This window comes from Suncus etruscus, chromosome 8 (assembly GCF_024139225.1).
Source record: "Suncus etruscus isolate mSunEtr1 chromosome 8, mSunEtr1.pri.cur, whole genome shotgun sequence".
Taxonomy (NCBI): domain Eukaryota; kingdom Metazoa; phylum Chordata; class Mammalia; order Eulipotyphla; family Soricidae; genus Suncus; species Suncus etruscus.
This window is the reverse complement of record NC_064855.1, coordinates 33737508-33755217: the sequence shown is the minus strand read 5'-3', so window position 1 is coordinate 33755217 and position 17710 is coordinate 33737508. Positions and strand designations below refer to the sequence as shown.

Below are 17710 nucleotides of genomic sequence, written 5' to 3'. Positions count from 1 at the left end.
AAGCAGCCAAATGGAGTACAACCCCCAGCACCCCATAAGGGTGCTTAGCAGTGCCAAAAACTAATTAAATTTTTAAATAAAGATTCCATCTCCTACTTGGAGATCAGACCTGGCAGTAAAATAGTCCAGCTCTGTCACCATGTTCCAGAAAAAAAATAATGGCCAATACTTCCAGGTAGACCAGTCCTGGCTGATACCTCTGTGGCAGTCTTAGAAAGAAGGGGGACAGAGTCACCTTTCTGCATAAACTACAGGAGTCAATGCCACCCCCAACACCCTCCGAAAAAAAGAGCCCAGCTCCACCATTTAACCTTATCAAATTTCCAGGGCATCTAATTTATTTTGTAGTGTCAGCCAGTAGTACCACAAGAAATCTAATGGAGGGGCCCGGAGAGATAGCACAGCGGTGTTTGCCTTGCAAGCAGCTGATCCAGGACCAAAGGTGGTTGGTTCGAATCCTGGCGTCCCATATGGTCCCCCGTGCCTGCCAGGAGCTATTTCTGAGCAGACAGCCAGGAGTAACCCCTGAGCACTGCCAGGTGTGGCCCAAAAAAACAAAACAAAACAAAACAAAACAAAACAAAACAAAACAAAAAAAGAAATCTAATGGAGATGTTACATAGTACCTCAGTGAGCTAACCAGAAGTACAGGAGACTCAACAAGCACCAAACTACAGCCCAGTAAATCCTTAGACACCGACTTTATTAATACCATGGAGATATAAAACAATCATTTCGTGTTGATCTAATATTTGATCATTCCAGTTTCCTTTGTGCTGTAATATGAGGTAAATAGAGGCCTTTGAAACAGTTCCCATTTGTATTTTAATTGTTTTCTGTTGGTCTTGTTTTCCCATTGCTTTCATCAGGCTTTTTCCCCTCCCCTTCTGGGGAGGGGCTTTGTTTGGATCTCAATAAATGGGAGGCAGGAGTTTAGCAGAGAGCTGTCTGGCATCTAGGCTTGTGGTTCCACATTGTGGAGTGACTGGCTTGTTGATGAACAGCTTGCATTGTGAGTTTTCTTGCCTGCTAAGACCTCTATTTATGTGTGATTATTTATTGCGGGGGAATTACTACCAAACCTATCATCCTATCCATCCCATCCCATCCCATCCCATCCCATCCCATCCCATCCCATCCCATCCCATCCTATCCTAACCCCCTACCCTCCTCTGATAGGGGGTATAAGATTTCCCTTTCCCCATTGGGGACTGTGGAATGTTCAACCTGATTTTCAACACTGTAACAAACAACATGAAGTAAATTTGTCTGCATAGATAGAGGCACATTATGGTGGTGGGTGTGTGATGGGACACTGGTGAAGGGAAGGTCACACTGGTGGTGGGACTGGTATTTGAATATTTAATACCTAAAAAGACTGTACAACTTGGCAAATTGTAGTGTTATAAAAATTAAAAAGAAATTTTAAATAAAGATTCCTTCGACCACAACTTGGAGATCAGATCCTGGCCTTTCCTCCCCAGCCCAGACATTTCCTACCCAGCCTCAGCACCCTATTTGGCTCCACCTCCTACAGGCTCCACCTCCACCCAAAGGCCTCACAGGCCCTCCTGCCCTCCTCCCTGACGCTGGTACCACCCAACCAGCCTTGCCCACCACATCCTGGTTGGCCCTTTCCCTGGTTCCCATACCCACTAGTCTCTGCAGGTCCCACCCCCATTCTCTAGTCCGCCCCCTTCCTGCCTTCCCACCTCCCAGGCCCAGAGCTGGTTGGGGGGGGGGTCCAGTGTTTCTTCTCTCTGGGCTCCCAGATTTTCTTCTACACCCTAACATCAGATCCAAGCTGTTACTTGCGGCCTGGCAGCCCCTTCAGTGCCCACAACCCCCTACCTAAACCTTTAATTGCGCCAGCACATTTCCTAGGGTTCTGAAGCTCTGGGTCTAAGGGTCTGGGGAAGCCCCATAACTCAGAACTGAGACAGTCCTGAGCATGTGGTGCAGCTCTGGATAGTCAAGTTGGAAATTCCAGCCAAGTTGCAGATGGGGTTTGGGAGCAGGGTGAAGGGGTGAGAAGGGCTAGAGAAGGGCTAAAGAGATAGCATAGCAGGAAGAGTCCTTGCCCTGCATGAGGCTAAATCGGGTTTATCCCCTGCATTCCAGCACCCTGAACACCGCCAGGATTTATCCATGTACTGAGCCAGGAGTCACTCCTGAGTATCAATGGGTGAGATCCCAAAAAAAAGAGAGACAGAGGGGGTGGAGCGATAGCACAGCAGTAAGGCGTTTCCCTTGCATGCGGCCAATACAAGATAGACCCTCCGGTTCAAATCCTGACATCCCATATGGTCCCCATAGGAATGACTTCTGAGCGCAGAGCCAGGATTAACCCTGAGTGCCACCGGGTGTGACCCAAAAAATGAGAGAGGAGAGAGAGAGAGGAGAGAGAAGTGAGAGAGGAGAGAGAGAGAAGAGAGAGAAGAGAGAGAGGAGAGAGAGAGAAGAGAGAGATGAGAGAGAGAAGAGAGAGAGAGAGAGAGAGAGAGAGAGAGAGAGAGAGAGAGAGAGAGAGAGAGAGAGAGAGAGACTGGGGGTGGGAAGAGCCTGGCACCATCCCTTCCTATTTTCTGAATTTTCCTAGCTCTAAGCACCTCAGGACAGGTGGGAAAGCAGACTTAGTATTAATTTTCTCAAGAAACAGGTCAGGGAAAATTGGGAATTTTTACAGCCAACAAACATCCTGCTGCCTCAGAGTCTGCTACCTGAGAAGAAATTGAGGAACTGGGGCATGTAGCCACAGGCCTCGGGGCCAGCTCTGGCTGCTTCTGGGGCACAGCCTGGCTCCTCTGATGCCCCAAGGTGGAGCCCTTGCCCCCACTGAACACCCACTTTACTTTAGGGGGTGGGGTACACTGCCAGCAGTGCTGAAGGACCATGAGGTGACAGGGCTGGAACTGGGGGCTCCCACACCCAAAGCCTGGACTCAGTCCGTTGAGTTATCACCACACTCCTTTAAATAGGAGGCACTCAGAGGGCACGCACTTCTGCTAGTCCTGGGGTGTCTGTGAGGACATAAATGTGTGATTGTGATTACCCCAACTAAGATGTAACTAAGATGCCTACAGCCCTTGGTGTGAGATTCATCTGGATACTCTTGTTTGTCAGGAGTAGGTGACCCCCTGCACATACCCCACTCAAACCTCCATCAGGCAGCCTCATACTCTGTGTCATGCAGTGGAAGGCCAGGACCACAGGCTTCCTACTCGTTTCCTTTGATTTCTGCTGGATGAAGCCAGAGGTTCAAGCTGGGGCCTCACACTCTGCTGCTGAGCCCGGCCTGATTCTAAGCAGAGCCGAGCAGAGCCAGCTTGGACGGGAGCCATGCAGCACACAGAGAGGCCGTGCAGGGCCCCGTTGAGTTCCTGGGGTCTTCCAGACACGTTCCTATCCCAAAAAGCTGCCAAGAGCCTGGACAAGCAGTCAGATGTCAGCCAGTCCAGGGCAGGGTCAAGGGCCCCCAAGCCAGAAATTGTAGCCATCGCTCAGGTTACTCATCTTTAGAACCACACAGAGGAAAGCCCCCTCCCAGCTCCACACTCCATGGTGCTGTGGGATACCCAGGGCCTAGGGCCAGGGCTGAAAAGCCAGGCTGCGGCTCACATGTATGCCCCCCCCATATTTATACACATGTACACAGAATATGTGTAGTCTGCATACACACAGAGATACATGTATGACACACGTAAACACACTATATAAACAGTACACTGAGACATGCACAGATACACAAACAAGCATGTATATGTTTATACAATACACCTAGACACATATATGCATATATACCAACACATGCACCCAGACATAAAAATGTATAGATGTTACTCCACCCTGGATTTGGTGTAGATACCTAAAACCCACCCATTTCTGGGAGGGGTCTTGGGAACCGGATATTAGGTGTGACCTTACCTGCAAGACCCGGCCCATTCCTGGGAGGGGTCTTGGAAAAGTTAGATAAGCCTTGGACCGAGGGAATTCGGGCCCTTTCGGCCCTGCTGAGCTCGCTGGCTTTGGGGTCTCTGTGTTCTGGTCTTGGACCAGCATGGAGCCCAAAGGGAAGATGGCTGAAAGGAGTTTAAGATGCAGGGCCAAGAATAATTAGGGCTTGAAAGGTTATGAGTAGGCCACACACATGTGGTGAATAGGGCATAAATAAAGCTGATGGTTCCTGATGCCTGCCTGTGAGTGAGTCTTGATTACGCCGATCACCTGGGCCTGGGACCCGCCGGCTGGATGGGGGATGAAGCCACATGGCTGGGGCCTAAGCACAAAGGCCTCCATCCATCGCCATCCAGCCCCATCGTTAATTATTTGATTCTACATATAGATATATGCATACATGTGCAGACAGAGACACAGATGCATTATACAACATACACATGTGTATACATGGACACACAGACACATGCACATAAAGATGTTTACAAAGAGACACATGTGAAGTCACATGCACCGGACACAAGATGCAGAGACATTTTCACACACAAAGCATGCAAATACACACATGGACATGTGTGCAAAACCACATACAGATACATGTACACATACAATGCCCAGACCACAAGCATACTCAGAAACACGTGTGTGCATATATTTGCATACACTGGTACATGTGTACACAGACACGCATGTGCAAGAGCATACAGGCATAAAGATCTCTTTTGGGGTTCCTATACTCCCCCAAAATGGGTGTGAGAGATAGAAAGAGGCAGAAGCTATGAAAAGCTGGGAGCAGAGACTTCCTGGGATGCTGGGCATCCCTAAGTAGACTCCCCTCAGACCAAGGAAAAGGCACCCCCAAACTATCCCAAGGAGAATGTACCCCCAGACCAGCCCAAAGAGAGGGTGCCCTCAACCAACCAGACATCTCAGCAACCATACCAGGAGCAATAGCAACAATAGTCTCAGTGCAGGGTAAAATGAAGTGGGGTCACAGGCACCTCAGACCAGAGGGCCTCACAAACCCCCTCCCACATGCTGCACCCCACACTTGATCCCTGCAGAAGGGACAGTAGGTGGGCCTGAGTCTGCAGGATAAGAGGCTTGGGGTTCTTAGGGTCATGAGTCCTCTCCACAGATAACTGCAAGTGTGGCAAGGCTGCAGTATAGGTATGGAACTCCCACACTTGCTGCAAACAGGAGTCTGAGCCCTCCATGGGTGGGGAAGGTTGGGGCGGCCTGGAGGGAGAACTGAGCAGCAACAACAAGGGGCCTCTCTCACCCCCTCCCACACACCTCCCTGCTTTTCAGGAATCAGGGCTGATTCCTGTTATGAGCTGAAAACTCTTTCATATGTGGGCTCAGAGCTCCCAGGAGCACCCCTTGGCAAGTGGGGGTGACATAGATGACTCCAATAAGGGGTGCCTTTTTTGTAGAGGTGAAGTGTCAAGGAGGAGTGAGGGACCATGCAGGGAAGGATATAGAGACCAGAGAGGAACATGGATGCTGGATCAGACAGCTAAGACCAAGGTAGAGAACAGCACCCACCAAAGGCGAGAGTGATAGTACAGTAGGGAGGGCACCTGGCATGCGCACAGCAGACCCAGTTTTGACCTTAACACCCCATGGTGATCCCTGGTCACCAGGAGTAATCCCTGAGCCCAGAGCAAGAGGTAAATCTGAACACTGCCAGATGTGTTCTTTCAAAAAACAAAAAGAAAGAACCTCCCTTGCTCCTGACACTCACCTGCAGAAGGGGGAACCAGGCCCACCCTGAAGATCCCCAAAGCCCCTAAATCCAATGGCTCCTCTTTATGAACGCTCAGCAGTGGGGAGCCCTGCATCTCCCAGGACCTGTTGTAGGCAGTCGCACCCATACCTGCCTTACCTGTGTCCAGGCTCGATGGTCCACCTGAAGGCAGTGGCCTGGGGGTGGGCGGCCGACGGTGGACCACATGTAAACGGCCCTGAGTAGATTCCATGTCAGCCTCTCCTTTGGCCAAGGGCTCAATGAAGAATTCCTCCTCATCCACTCGGATCAGACCTGCCTACAGAGACAAGGCAAGAGAAGGGTTCAAATCCCCACACACAGGTAAAATCAAAGTAAGAAAGGGGCCAGAGAGATAGCACAGTGAGTAGGGTGCTTGCCTAGCACAGCCAACCAAGGCTTGATCCCCAGCATCCCATATGGTCCCCTAAGCACTGTACAGAATAAGTCTTGTACACAGAACCAGGAGTCACCCCTGAGCATTTCCAGGTGTGACACTAACACTAAACAAAATCAAGGAGGACAGAGTCACTGACTTTGAAAAAGGGTTCTACCCAAATCAACCACAAAAAGCCCAACTTCTTGAAAATGTGGAAATTTTCAGTCAGGGCTGAATCAGCCACAGATGTGGATGCTTTGTTGGACTTTTGGGGGGAGGGGACTTAGACTTACATTTTTTTGTTTTTGTTTTTGGGCCACACTCGATGACGCTCAGGGATTACTCCTGGCTATGTGCTCAGAAATTGCTCCTGACTTGGGGAACCATATGGAACGAACCTTATGGGTCGGTCCTAGGTCAGCTGCATGCAAGGCAAATGCCCTACCCCTGTGCCACCACTCCAGCTCCAGAATTACATATTTGGTGATGTTTCATTATATTTCAGTCCCATCTTGGAATACTTGGAAATACTTGGACCATGTAGTGATGGTAATCAAACATAGCTCCCACATTTTGGAAATTTTATATGCAGCACAGTGAACCATCTCCCAGCTTGCTTTCTTTTCTTCCTTCCCTCCCTCCTTCCTCCTTTTATCCCTTCCTTAATTTTTCCCTCCCTCCCTCTCTCCTTCCTCTTTCCATCTTCCCTTCCTTATTTTCTCCCTCCTTCCTTTCTTTCCTTCTTCCTTCCTTTCTCCTACCCTCCTTTTTCTTTCCTTCCTACTTCCTTCCTTCCTACTTCCCTCCCTCCTTCTTTCTTGACTTCCTCCCTACTTCCTTCCTTCCTTTCGTGCTTCCTTCCTTCCTTCCTTTCCTCCCTCCCTTACAGGCCAAATAGCCAAAGCAGTTTTGAAAGATAACACAGAAAGCTGGACACATATTTCCTGGTTACAAAGCTTATTACAGAGACAGTAATCCAAACAGCATGACATGTATATAAGAATAGACCAACAAAGCAACATTGAGTAGCCAGAAATACTCTTATATCCAGGGAGTCTGGAACACAGCATAGAAAAGATGATCTCATTCAAAATACTGTGGGGGGGCCAGAGAGATAGTACAGCAGGGAGGTGTTTGCCTTGCATGCAGGTAACCCAGCGAGTTCTATCCTTGGCATCCCATAGGTCCCCTGAGCTCAGCCAGAAGTGATCCTTGAGCACAGAGCCAGGAAGAAACTCTGAACATTGCTGGGTGTGGTCCCGAAATTAAAATAAATAAATTAAATAAGTTGGAGAAATTGAATATCCAACAGGCAAAAACATGAATTTGGGCCATGTCAAACACTGCTTACATATATGAACTCAGAATGAATTAAAGCTTTCAATATTGGAAGGCCTGAAACCTCAAACTTCTGGAAGAAAACAAAGAGAAAAGTTTCTTGGCATAGACCTTGGCAATGATTTTTGGACCTAATGCTAGAAATACAACAACAGAAGTTAAAATATAAAAACCCAAATTACATAACTAGTGAGAGGACATCCAGTGAAAAAGTTGAGTTTGATCCGGCAACCTATATGGTCTCCAGAGTCCACCAGGAGTGACCACTGAACACAGAGCAGAAATAAAGCCTGAGCTCTGCTGGTTGTGGAGGGAGGGAGGGAGGGAGGGAGGGAGGGAGGGAGGGAGGGAGGGAGGGAGGGAAGGAAGGAAGGAAGGAAGGAAGGAAGGAAGGAAGGAAGGAAGGAAGGAAGGAAGGAAGGAAGGAAGGAAGGAAGGAAGGAAGGAAGGAAGGAAAGAAGGAAGGAAGGAAGGAAGGAAGGAAGGAAGGAAGGAAGGAAGGAAGGATACATGAAAAGAAGGAAGAATATATGGAAGAAAAGAAGAAAGGAAATAAAGAAGGAATAATGGGTGGAAGGAAAGATGGATGGAAGGAAGGATATATAGAAGGAAGGGAGGAAGGAAGGAAGAATGGAAGGAAGAAGGGCAGGAAGGAAGGGAGAAAGGAAGATAGGAAGGAAGGAGATAGACTGACGTCTAGAGCCTGCATTCCACCTTCTGCGTTTATTTTTAGATCCCTAATTGGGGTTGACCCTACAAAGGGTAGGGCCCTTGTCTTGAATGTAGCCAAACCAAGTTTGATCCCCATAAGGTCCCTCAAGCACTTCCAGGGATAATTCCTGAATCTTGAACCAGGAGTAAGACTTGAGCATCACTGGGTGTGCCATGCCTGCCAAGACTCCAAATCAAGATATTCAAGTGTTCCCACCCTGCTTATATCCACAGTACTGAGACTGCTTATGCACAGAGTAGCTACGTTAGACTGGACCAGACTTTTAGAAGGACATCTCTGCAACCACAGGGGCTAAGATCAGGAGAAGTCACTGAATGCAAAGTCACATCTTGTCAGCTCTCTCTCTGACCTGGGTTCTTGATAGTCCAACTCAGAGATGTGGATGAAGAGTAGTAGTTGGCCACAGGATGAAGGGTTGAGGGGAGAACCTTTACAGTTATAAGACATATTTTGATGCGCCATACTGCAGTGGATACTCTGGTCAACCACGATCCACTGCATGCTCATAACTTTCAAAGTAGGGGCTAGAGAGACCAGAGAGCAGAGAAATTTCTAGCTTTGCATGTAGCGTAGCTCAGTTTGATCCCCCACAGTCTCTGAGCCCCACTAGAAGTGGTTCCTGAATATAGAGCCAGGAGTGGTCCATAAGAACAGATCTTTGAGTCAATCCTAAACAGAGAGCCAGGAGTCAGTCTTGAGCACAGATCTAGGAATCAGGCCAGAGCAGAACCAGGAGTCAGTCATAATCTCTGCTGTCTGTTCCACAAATAAACAACAACATAACAAAAGTTGGCAACATAAAGTTAAGCCTGGAGGTAGTCCAAAAACATGCCTGAGCTACATTTGATTCCTGGAATCGCTTAGGGTTCCTTGAGTCCCCCAAAGAGTGATACCTGAGCACAGAGCTAGGAGTGGTCCCTGAGCACAGAGCCAGAAGTCAGCACTGAGCACTGCCAGGCATGGTCCCCAAAAAACAAAACAAAGAACACACACACACACACACACACACACACACACACACACACACACACATAAACCAGAACAAACCAGGGCTGGGAGGAGAGCTGGAGAGGAGGAAGGCATGAACATAAAAAAGCTTCCTGGGGGATGTGGGAGGCAAAGGCAGAGGCAAGCCTGCAGAGTTTGGGTCCTCACTAGCCCAGACACTCCCCTCCCAGGCTGACCCCCATTAGTCTTCTGATCTTGCTAATGCTGGGACAGCCTCCAAGATACAAGCTTGTCTCCCAGGACAGCAAGGAAGAGGGTCAGCAGGTCTGAGCTAGCCCATCCATCAGGACGCTAAACTGTCCCTGCTGGCAGCTGGGCCTGGCAGTGTGGAAGGAAGCAGGGAAATGTGCAAATCAGTTTCCTGGGTTCTGCTTACAGATCTCCCAGCACCCCAGGATGGCTCCCCAACCTCCCAAGTGCTCCAGACAAAATGTGCAAGCTTAGAGGGTCTGGGTCCTTCCAGAAGCTTCCATGGCTGGCTCCTCATAAAATGTCAGGTTCACTGAGGGTGCTAGGCACTGACAGAAGCTAATTGCATAAGAGGCTAAGACTCAGGTCACCCACAATGCCCAGGGCTTAGATTCTCCCTGGATGAGAAAAGCAGGAGACTGACCCCCCTCCTTGAGCATGCATACGACCTCTCCCCATCTCTACCAGTCCCGAACACCCAAAGGAAGCAAAATGTCTCTTACACATAGTGATAGACGCACACATACAGACATACAGTCACACACACAAACTCACACATTCACACATACAGATACAGGCACACACACACACTCACATATTCACATTCATAGACATGCACACATAGTCATACACAAACTCACACATTCACACATATTAACACACAATACACACACAAGCCACTCAATCACACACATAAACTCACGTGCATTCACACACCCTCATACACACACACACACACACACACACACACACACACACACACACACACACACACACACACGAAACTCAGGGTCCAGCTCCTTCTGTTATGTCAGCAGATTAAGAGGCTCTAACAATGGGGATCTATTTTGTGGGCCCAAGAAGAGAGAGAAGGTACTTGCTTGGCACGAAGTCGACCTGAGTTTGACGTCCAGAATGGTTTAGAGTTCCCAAGCCTTGTCAAGGAGTGAGCCTTGAGCACAGAGCCAGAAGTGAGCACAAGCACAGCCAGGCGTGGCCAAAAAATCAAAGGAAAACGACTGGGGTTTGAGGAAACTTGAGGAGGTGAAGAGGCCCAAGGTTCACCACAGGGCTACACTGTTCTCATCCTTTCTAATTTTATGGGTTCACTCAGTCAGGTACCCAAAACCCAAGGCTGCCCATCAATCCTTGCTGTCCTCATGCAGACCCTTTATCTGTAGTAAGTGGCAACCCAGACCATGCCTCCTTCCTTCAGGGAGGGCCCGGGGGCAAGCCAGGCATTCAGAAGGCAGATGACAGGGCTTTCAGCAGAGATCTCCCAACACCCTGGAACTCCCCAGGGACAACCCTCACCCTCCCAGCAGCCTATACCACTACTGGTATTTGGAATGCTACTCAAGAGAAATGTCATCCCATTTCTACATGAGACGTACCCCCTCTCCCACCAGTTCTGGAGATTGCCTGTCACCATGAGGGTGGGCCTGGCTGAGAGGACACATAGAGAGAAATTTTCTTTTTTGGGTCACACCCAGCAGTGCTCAGGGGTTATTCCTGGCTCCAGGCTCAGAAATTGCTCCTGGCAGGCACGGGGGACCATATGGGGTGCCGGGATTTGAACCGATGACCTCCTGCATGAAAGGCAAACGCCTTACCTCCATGCTATCTCTCTGGCCCCACATAGAGAGAAATTTAGGAAACAGTCTACATTCACACTCCATTGCTTCCAAAGCCTCAGTTTCCCCCAGAGGAAACTGCAAATGGCAGGGGTGAATAAAGCTCACTCATGCCAGGGACATGGGACAGAGTTTGGGCATTGGCAGGGACATGGCAAGGCTGAGTCTACTGCCCCAGGCCCTCCGCCTTCCTGCACACTGTGACCTCACTCAGCAGGCTGGCGCCATCTGCAGAGGTGCTAAACTGCATATCTCTCCTCTGGGACGTGTGTGTGTGTGTGTGTGTGTGTGTGTGTGTGTGTGTGTGTGTGTGTGTGTGTGTGTGTGCAAGTAGCCTGGCCTAGACTGGGGGCGGTGAGGGGGGCACCCCAAACAAAGGGCCCAGAAGACTGGCACATTCTTCCCTAAGTGCTAATCTTTGTAGGAGAGGGTGAGGAGGAGAAGAGAGAGGAGGGCCTTTACCTGCCCCCAGAAGTTAGCTTCATTAGCTCCTTCACACTCCAGGGCTCCTCCTTGGGACACTGTTGGCAGGTTCAGAAATTAGACTCAGCTCTATGTGGGACACAGTCTCCCCTGCCCCGCCCCAAACCTGGAGCCAATCCTTGTGGATGTACAGAACCAGGACATCCAGTAAGGAAAGAGCCATGCCCAGGAAAGATGCTGAAATCTGCTTTGTTGCTTCTGTTAACTGGTAATATTTGTGGGGGAAGTAGGGGTCCAGTGCTAGCATATAAGGCTGCGTTACTGCTGAGGCTGTGCAATACCTATGTGACCTAGCAGTGCTGAGGGTCAAACTTAAGTTGGGCACCACCAAGACCAGCAATTTTTCTGAGCTGTTGAACCAGGCTAGGGCTTGTCTTCATGATCAAGACTTGGGCAGTGGAGAGGGTATACTGAGAGTCCAGAATCACACCTACAATCTGTCCGTCCCACTTTGGGAGAGCACTGGAACCATTATCAATCTAGCTGAACTTCTAGAACTTCTAGGTTTGCTCTAGAAAACTTGTCCTAGCCCTGACTGAGAAAGTCAGAAGTCCCAGTCAAGTTCTGAGGGCTGGACTAGGTCTGACCTACCAAGTTGAGATGGAGCTTTTTTTAGAATTAGCTGAAAATAGTCCCCAGAAACTATCTTGCCTCCCATCTGAAAACAAGCTCAGTAGGCATCCAAGATGATAAGAGTGGTCCGTGCCACAGGTAGCCAAGGGAAGGATGGAGAGGGCCCTCTTGTGTCAGAGTCGGCACTAAAACCACTTCCCAGGGATGGGTCAGTAGGAAGCCTGAGTTGGGGGGCAAAGATAGCAGAGATATTAGTGGATGTTAGCAGATGCAAGCACTATGCTCATAGAAGCCTTATTCTATTTTTATTTTGAATAATTTGGTTTGAAAGTTTTCATTGTGGCTGGCTGATTAATGTTTACTTCTGGTTCTGTACTGAGGGGAATCACTCCCTGGCAGAGTTCAGGAGGCTCTATGTAGTTCCAGAGATCATTCATGCCATTTCCTTAGCCTCTGTCAAATCTCTCCAGCCCCCAGAATAATTCTAAAGGCATTAAATAAAAATCAGGAGTGCTTCAGAGGGTGAGTTGATAAAGATGCTTAAGTTGATAGAATAGAACAGAACGAAATGGAATGGAATAAAATGGATAGGACCAGAGAAACAGTACAGCAGGCAGGGCACTTATCTTTCATGCACACATAGCTGACCCAGGTTCAATCCTTGCCACCCCATATGATTTCCCAACCACCTCCAGGAGTGCATCACCAGGTGTGCCCCCATAAAAGAACAAGGTGAAACAGAGTGAAAATAAATGGAGTGAAAAAGTAAAGAAAATGGGATGTAATGGAATGAAAATCCGTGGGTTGGAGTGAATGGGATGGCACAGGATGGAAACAGAATAGAAAGGAATGAGATGGAAACAAAGGAACAGAATGGAACAGAAATGTACAGCATGGAACAATATAAAATGAATGAAAAGGATGGAAAGAAAATAAATGAAATGGAACGAAGGGGACAGAACAAAATGGAAATAGAACAAAATGAATGGAAATTCATGAAATGGAATGAATGAAATAAAAACAGAATGGAATGGAGAGAAATAGACTGGAGAGGAAGGGAATAAATAGGATGTAAACTGGAATGGGATGAATGAGGTAGAATGGAGGGGTCAAAGAGATAGTACAATAAGAAGAGTGTTACTTTGCATGTGGTTGACCCAGGTTCGATCTCCAGCATCCCATATGGTCCCAAAGCCCACTGTTGTATATGAAAATATTTCCATAAGATTATTCTTTGCCCACCTTGACCTTCCAGGTGGGGGCACTGTTGAGAGCCAAATAAATAGCTTGGGTACCAGGCGTTTGGGGTCTTTTGTCAGAGTTGGCTGGCTGGCTAGAGATGTGTTGGAGCTAGCAGCAGGCTGACAAAGGACTCTCTTCGCCCAACCTTTTACCCCTTAACCCTCCTGTCTATGTGGATTATTTGCTGCGGATAAATATTACCAAGATCTCCCCCCAAAAGGGGGACAAGGGGATGGGAATCAATTTCTCACTCTGGGAGCTCTTTGCGGATTCACAAACAACCCATAAAGGAGTAAACAGGCCCAACAGTTCACCAGGAGTGATTCCTGAATGCGAAGCCAGGAGCAACCTCTGAGTACCACTTGGGTTTGGCCACCCAAAACAAAGAAAGGAAGATAAATGGAATGGAGTGAAATGCATAGAATGGAACAGAGTAAATAAATAGAATAAATGAAACGGAACAAATGAGATCAGTAGAATGGAGAGGAAAGAAATGGAATGGCTGGGATAAAAAGGCACAGGGAGAAATAGAAATGAACACAGATGGGGCCGGAGTAGTGGAGCAAGTGGTAGGGCGTTTGCCTTGCATGTGCTAACCTAGGATGGACCCAAGTTTGATCTTCCAGCATCCCATATGGTTCCCCAAGCCAGGAACTATTCCTGAGTGCACAGCCAGAAGTAATCCCTGAGCATCACTGAGTGTGGCCCAAAAAACAAACAAAAACAAAAACAAAAAAGAAATTAACAAAGACAGGGGCCAGAGCATAGCACAGTGGTAGGGTGTTTGCTTTGCATGCGGCTGATCCAGAACAGACCTCAATTCAAACCCAGGATGGACCTTGGTTTGATCCCCAGCATCCCATATGGTCCCCCAAGCCTGGAGTGATTTCTGAGCACATAGCCAGGAGTAACCCCTGAGTGTCACTGGGTGTGGCCCCAAAACAAACAAACAAAAACAGATTCATGTTCTCATGTTCCCTGGCACTGATGGGGCTACATAGAATAGAGGATGGTAGAGGGGACATGGAACAGTAACACAGTGGTAATGCGTTTGCCTTGCAGCTGACCAGGGATGGATTAGAGTTTGATCCCCAGTATCCCAAATGGTCCCCCAAACCTGCAAAGAATAATTTCTGAGTGCAGAGCCAGAAGTAAACCCAGAGTGCTGCTGGGTGTGGCCCACCTCCCCCAAAAAAGAACTGAGGAGGATAGAGATAGAAAGGCCACCCCCTGTGGTCTCATACTGACCAAGTACTGACAGACACAGATCAAACCAACAAACTGCTCAAGAGCAAGTTCCAAGGCTGAGCCCAGAGAGAGATCCAAAGAAAGGAGAAAGTGTGTGGGTGTGTGCATGTCGCCCTCACTGGCAATACTCAAGGTCGATTCCTGTCTGCACTCAGGGATCACTCCTGGCAGATTTGGGGGACCATCTGGGTGCAGGGGATAAAATCTGGGTCGGCCACATGCAAGGCAAAAGCCCTACCTGCTGTACTATTGTTCCAGGCCCAAAGCAAGTATATTCCTGGCTACACTATAGTTCCAACCCACTAAAATAAAATTTTCAGGGCCAGAGAGTAGATGGGACTTCTGGCAGTGGGAAATACCAGGAAGATGGTATTCTATTGGCACACAGGAAATAGATCCACACACAAACATTTATTTTGTCTTGAGCTTACTCTCTGCTTTATACCCAAGTAGATTCAGGGGAAGAGGGGGTACACCTGGTGATGCTTAGAGTTTATACTGGTTCTAAACTCAGGGATCACTCCTGGGGGTGGTCAGGGCCATATAAAGTGTCGAGGATCAAACTGGGGTGATCATATGTAAGGCAAGATGCCTACCCACTGTACTATTACTCCATCCCCCCACAAGACAACTCATCCTGCCTTCTCAAGACACAGTTTGAGACTTGAACTGACAGAAGTCAATGCTCAGTTCCCAGAATGACCAGTAGGGCGCCCTCAGGGCTTTGGAGATGAGCCCAAGGTGGACATCTTAATTCATGGGGGGCAAGGTTGGAACCTACAACTAGCCTTGATAAAGAGGAAGGAGAATCTAATCAAAATATCAGCTTTGCCATAGCATTTCATTAAGACAATAGCTTTGTAGCAAAAGCCTACATCCCATCACATAGCCTCAAAATGTTCTGGGTGTAGTCCAAACTGCTTCTAAAGAATGATGAAGATTTCAGCACACAGAAGGGAGTGCAGCCTTGGGACTTTGAATCAGAGATGACACACAGTACAGAATCTCTGGCCAGGGCCCTTAAGCACCTACGGTGCAGAATGTGCAAGCAGGGAGTCTTGTAACTTGACTGGAAAGGCAGTCAGAGGGAAAAGGAGGGGCCACAGGACCCTGATGTAACTTAAAGGGCTACAGTGCACAAAGTGCATACATGAGTCCTGAGTTTCAGTCCTGATATTGCATGGTCTCATGAGGACTTCAGGGTACCCCTGAGCAGGTCAGTGGGAGAAGCTCTGGAGCAACACCAGGTGTGGTTCAAATAAAAACGAAGGGAGGAAGAAGAGAAAGAAGAGAGAGAAGAAGGAATGGAGGAATGTAGGAAGAAAGGAAAGGATGGAGGAGGAAAGAAGGAAAAAATGGAAGGAGAAAAAAGAAGGAGGGGGAGGGTAGAGAGGGGGAAGAGGGAAGGAAGGAGAGAAAGGGAGGAAAGAAGAAAGTACTTCAGTGGAATTTTTTTTTTTGGCACACCTGGCAATGCCCAGGAGTTATCCCTGGCTCTCAGGAATCACTGTTGGTAGCGCTCAGGGGACCATATAGGATGCTGGGGATCAAAACTAGGTTGACTAACGCAAGGCAAGCATCCTACCTACTGTGCCTTTTCCAGTTCTTAAATGGAAATTTCAGAACCAAAATATCTTAGGGGCCAAGCGATAGCACAATGGTAAGGCTTTTGCCTTGTACGTAGCTGACCTGGGACAGATCCAGATTTGATTCCCAGCATTCCATATGGTCCCCCGAGCCTGCCAGAAGCGTCTTCTGAGTGCAGAGCCAGGAGTAACCCCTGAGAGTCCCTGGGTGTGACCCCAAAACAAACAAAAACAAAAGAACCAAAATATCCAATAACCAAAATATAAACTCATTGAAGAGTTTCACTAGCAGAACAAAGATAGAAGAGTTATGAATTATGAACTGAAAAAAGAGATCCACTAGAAATTGAGCAATTTGTAGAAGAGATGAAAAATATTTTATATGGATGTCTGGGGAGCAAGAGTAAGAGCAGTTTATCTAAAATTGTGTCCTACAAAACCTAGAGAAGAATAGAGAGATCTGAGGACCAATGATTTGATCAAAACTGACCAGAAATGGTTCAGATTGGGTGAAACCTCCAGAACTGAGAGACTAGTATACCACGATAGATAAATCCAGAAAAATCCACTCACAGACAACATGATCAAACTGCTGAATGCTTCTACTTACCCACACATTTCTCATCAAAACCACACAGTGAAGGACAGGAGGGAAAAGATTCATTATGCTGGGAGAAAAACATATCAGAGCCAGAGAAATAGCACAGAGGTTAAGGCACTTGCCTTGCAATAAAGTTGATTCTGGAACCACACAGGGTCCCCAGCCTCACCAGGAGTGATGCTGAGTACAGAGCCAAGTGTAATCCTTGAGTACAAACAGATGTGACCTTAATCTCCTCTCTACCCCTCCAAAAGTAGCATACTTGGCAAAAACTAGACAAAGAGGAGATTTTCAGACATTCGGGCAAATCAAAACAGCATAGGGCCAGAGCCATAGTACAGAAGGGAAGGCAGTTATTTTGTACACAGCTGACCCAGGCTCAATCCCCAGTAGCCATATTATTCCCTGAACACTTCCAGGAGTGATTCCTAAGCACAGAGTCTGGAGTAAGCCATGAGCACCACTGGGTTTGGACCCCAAACTCAAACCCAAAATAAATAAAATGAGGTAAGAAAGAAACTTAATAACTAGAAGTGTGTGAACAAGGTCAACTTGAAAAAAAAACAGGGAACCACGATCTGGTTCTTTGCAAAGATGATATTAATAGCTCCTAGAGCAAAAGTGATATTAAAGAGAAAAAGGAGATTAAATGCAAGTGAGAGAGAGAGAGAGAGAGAGAGAGAGAGAGAGAGAGAGATTGAGAGAGAGATTGAGAGAGAGAGAGAGAGAGAGAGAGAGAGAGAGAGAGAGAGAGAGAGAGAGAGAGAGAGAGAGAGAGAGAACACGTGTATGTTGGGGCACACCTTGCAATGCTCAGGGGCTCTACTTATTTTGTTCAAGTGCAGCCCCCTGGTGGTGCTCAGGGTCTACTCTTGGCTCTTTGCTCAGGAGCGACCCCTGGTGGTGCTCAGGAGCCGCTCCTCGTTATGTGCTTAGGAATCTCACTCCTGACAGGATTCAGGAGACCATACTTG

The 17710-nt window shown here is 47.9% G+C and overlaps 1 protein-coding gene across 1 annotated transcript in view; it reads right to left on the bottom strand.

Moving 5' to 3' along the window:
- The window catches only part of ADAMTS2 (ADAM metallopeptidase with thrombospondin type 1 motif 2), a 175635-nt gene that overhangs the window by 66455 nt on the left and 91470 nt on the right, over positions 1 to 17710 (bottom strand). The window contains exon 9 of the mRNA XM_049778439.1: positions 5843 to 6002. Within this exon, the coding sequence (XP_049634396.1) occupies positions 5843 to 6002 (160 nt within the window). The remainder of the gene's footprint in view (positions 1 to 5842; positions 6003 to 17710) is intronic.